The sequence below is a fragment of the Aptenodytes forsteri genome, unplaced genomic scaffold, assembly GCF_000699145.1.
Source record: "Aptenodytes forsteri isolate BGI_AS27 unplaced genomic scaffold, ASM69914v1 Scaffold634, whole genome shotgun sequence".
NCBI classification, from domain to species: Eukaryota; Metazoa; Chordata; class Aves; order Sphenisciformes; family Spheniscidae; genus Aptenodytes; species Aptenodytes forsteri.
In genome coordinates this window covers 93,031-95,368 of record NW_008793943.1, presented here as the reverse complement: position 1 = coordinate 95,368, position 2,338 = coordinate 93,031, and the positions used below count along the sequence as shown (strand labels likewise).

Genomic DNA, 2,338 nt, shown 5'->3' with positions numbered 1-2,338 from the left:
TTCCCCCCGCCCCCCCTTACCTGATCGCCCGCAGTCCGAGCACGAGACCAACTCCTCCGGTTGCCCCGTCTTCTTGTTGATTTTGGAGTCTCCCAGGCAGAAATCGCAGTAGTTGTTGGGCAAAGCTAAGCCGTCGGGTCCTTTCTTGGCTGGAAAAGCAGTCTTGGCTGGAAAAGCAGAGGGGGAGAGACGGATTAGCCGCGGGGCGAAGGCTTTCTGCACGGGACCAGGAGAAAACACTGCCACGGCGCAAATCCCGACGCTCGGAGCTGCCTTTCCGGCAACTTCCGAGCCCCGGGGCGATGCCACGGTGCTCAGAAGCATCGGGGAAGGGACGCTGCTCGCTCCCAGCCCCGGCACGGGTGGTTTCCCGGCTTTGCTGCCTTTTTCACGACGGGGATTTTGGCGGAGGGGGCGTGTTTTGCTTACATTTCTGCTCCTCCGATCGCTGCGAGACGGGAGTGGGGGGCTGCGAATCGTCCTTGTCGTCGCCTTCTTCCTCGGCCAGGTGGGAGTGAGCGTAGTGGTAGCTCAATCCCGGCCGATTCTTGTATCGCTTCCCGCAGACTACGGATAGAAATGGGAAAAGTCTGAGTTCACCCCGGCGGGGAGCGAGACCCCGCACCCCAAATCATCCGGCATCCCCCGGTCCCGTCTCCGGGCTTTGAGCACAGACGGCTGCTCCCCTTCCGCCCCCAAATCACCTGGAATTTATTAAAACCACCCAGGAAAACCCTAACGAAGGGGTTTGGGGCTGGACCCTCCGGATCGGGTCTGGAACAGCCGGAGAGGCACCGCAGCTTCCTCTGCGCATCGCACCGCGGGAGGGCTAAAGGTGATTTGGTGGGCGATCGATACCCACCACGGCCGGGTAACGACGGTGGCTCGATAAACGCAGCTTTACAGCCCTCGGTAAAGGAGCGAAACCACACGGCGATCAATCCAAGCGGCAAAAGCCGGTCGGAAAGATACTTGTGGGGGGGGATTTCCCACCCAAAACCCACCTCCTACACCAGCCGGGTACAACGTGCGACGTGCGCGAAGGGGAGATTGGGGGGGGACACGTGCGCGAAGGGGAGATTTTTTTTTGGGGGGGGACCCCGAGGAGGGAAACCGCAGCCGCCACGGGCACATCTCGGCTCCGCTCCCTCCTCTGGACCCACCTGGTTCCTTCAAACCTGACCCGAGCGCGGCGTGAAATCGCCCACCGCCCCCAACGCCATCGCTTTGCCCGCTTTCCGCCCCGTTTCTTGCAGGGTCGGGGAGCTTACGCCCTCGGTCCGGCGGCAGGCGCTTCCTTGGGGAGACCTCCCGAGCACCCATGGACCGGGGAAGCGCCTTCCCTGCCAGGGAGCGGGCTCCCAGCTCGCCGTCACCGGTTTTCCGGCGGGTTTTTTCGGCAGCTTTTTAGCCGCGAGGCTCCGAGGTCATCCCGAAACCCCCCTTTCAGCCCCCCGTCTAAGCGCGGGCAGGACGAGCACAAAGCCGGCGCTGGCCTTGCAGCCTCCTACTGCCGGCACGGTAGAGGAGGGAGGCTGGCCGGGCACGAGGATGGGAATCGGGGTGAAATCCCCCCCAGAAAGAGCCGGAGCGGGATTTACGGGGCCCGGTGGACGGATTTGGCGAGGGGTTTTCCCCGCGTTTTTTCGGGGCAAGCCAGGCAAGTCGGGAAAAAAAAATCGCTTTGGGATGAGATTTCCCGAGCCTGGAGCTTTTCCGTTAACATCCCGGATTTTTTCCGGATCCACTTCCAGGTTCGCTTGAAGCCTGGAGAAACCCCATTCCACCCCCTCCCACGCCATCGACTCACTCCGAAAATAGCGGCGGGGGGGGTGGGGAAAGCAGCCCAGCTCAGCCTGCTCGCCGAGGACGGGGTTTGAAGCCCCCTAAGAGAGCCCGACGCAAGCAGCCGGCGTCGGCTTTTCGGGGCGAAAGCCGCAGATTTCCTCCCCCTCCCCGAGCAAAGTGATCTGCGGGATGCTCGCCACCCCGGGGAATACGTTTGGCATCGGCAGGTCCGGAGCGGCTCGGCAAAGCGGCGCAAACCCGGCGAAGGAGGGGGGGAAAAGCAGCCCGAAAAGCAGCCGTGGCAGCAATTACAACCTTATTACATCAAATTCCGGCTTTCCAGAGCCAACCGAGGGCATGACGGGGTCGGCCCCGTGAGCAGCCACGCGGAGCTGGCGGGCGGCGTTTTCTTCCTCCTGGGTTTAAAACTGACCTTTCCCCCCTGCCCAAAAAACCTCCCCCCCCCCAGGCAGGCCGGTATCGAAACACGAGTCGGGTTTCCTCCTCCCGAACGGCAAGGAAGAGGAGCCGCCGCGAAGCCGATCTCGGC

The 2,338-nt window shown here is 62.8% G+C and overlaps 1 protein-coding gene across 1 annotated transcript in view; it reads right to left on the bottom strand.

Annotated features, from left to right (window-relative positions):
- DPF2 (double PHD fingers 2) overlaps window positions 1-2,338 on the bottom strand; it is a 12,198-nt gene that overhangs the window by 3,253 nt on the left and 6,607 nt on the right. The window contains exons 8-9 of the mRNA XM_019470540.1: window positions 430-567; window positions 21-149 (exon numbers count right to left, since the gene is read on the bottom strand). Coding sequence (XP_019326085.1) covers window positions 21-149; window positions 430-567 — 267 coding nt within the window. The remainder of the gene's footprint in view (window positions 1-20; window positions 150-429; window positions 568-2,338) is intronic.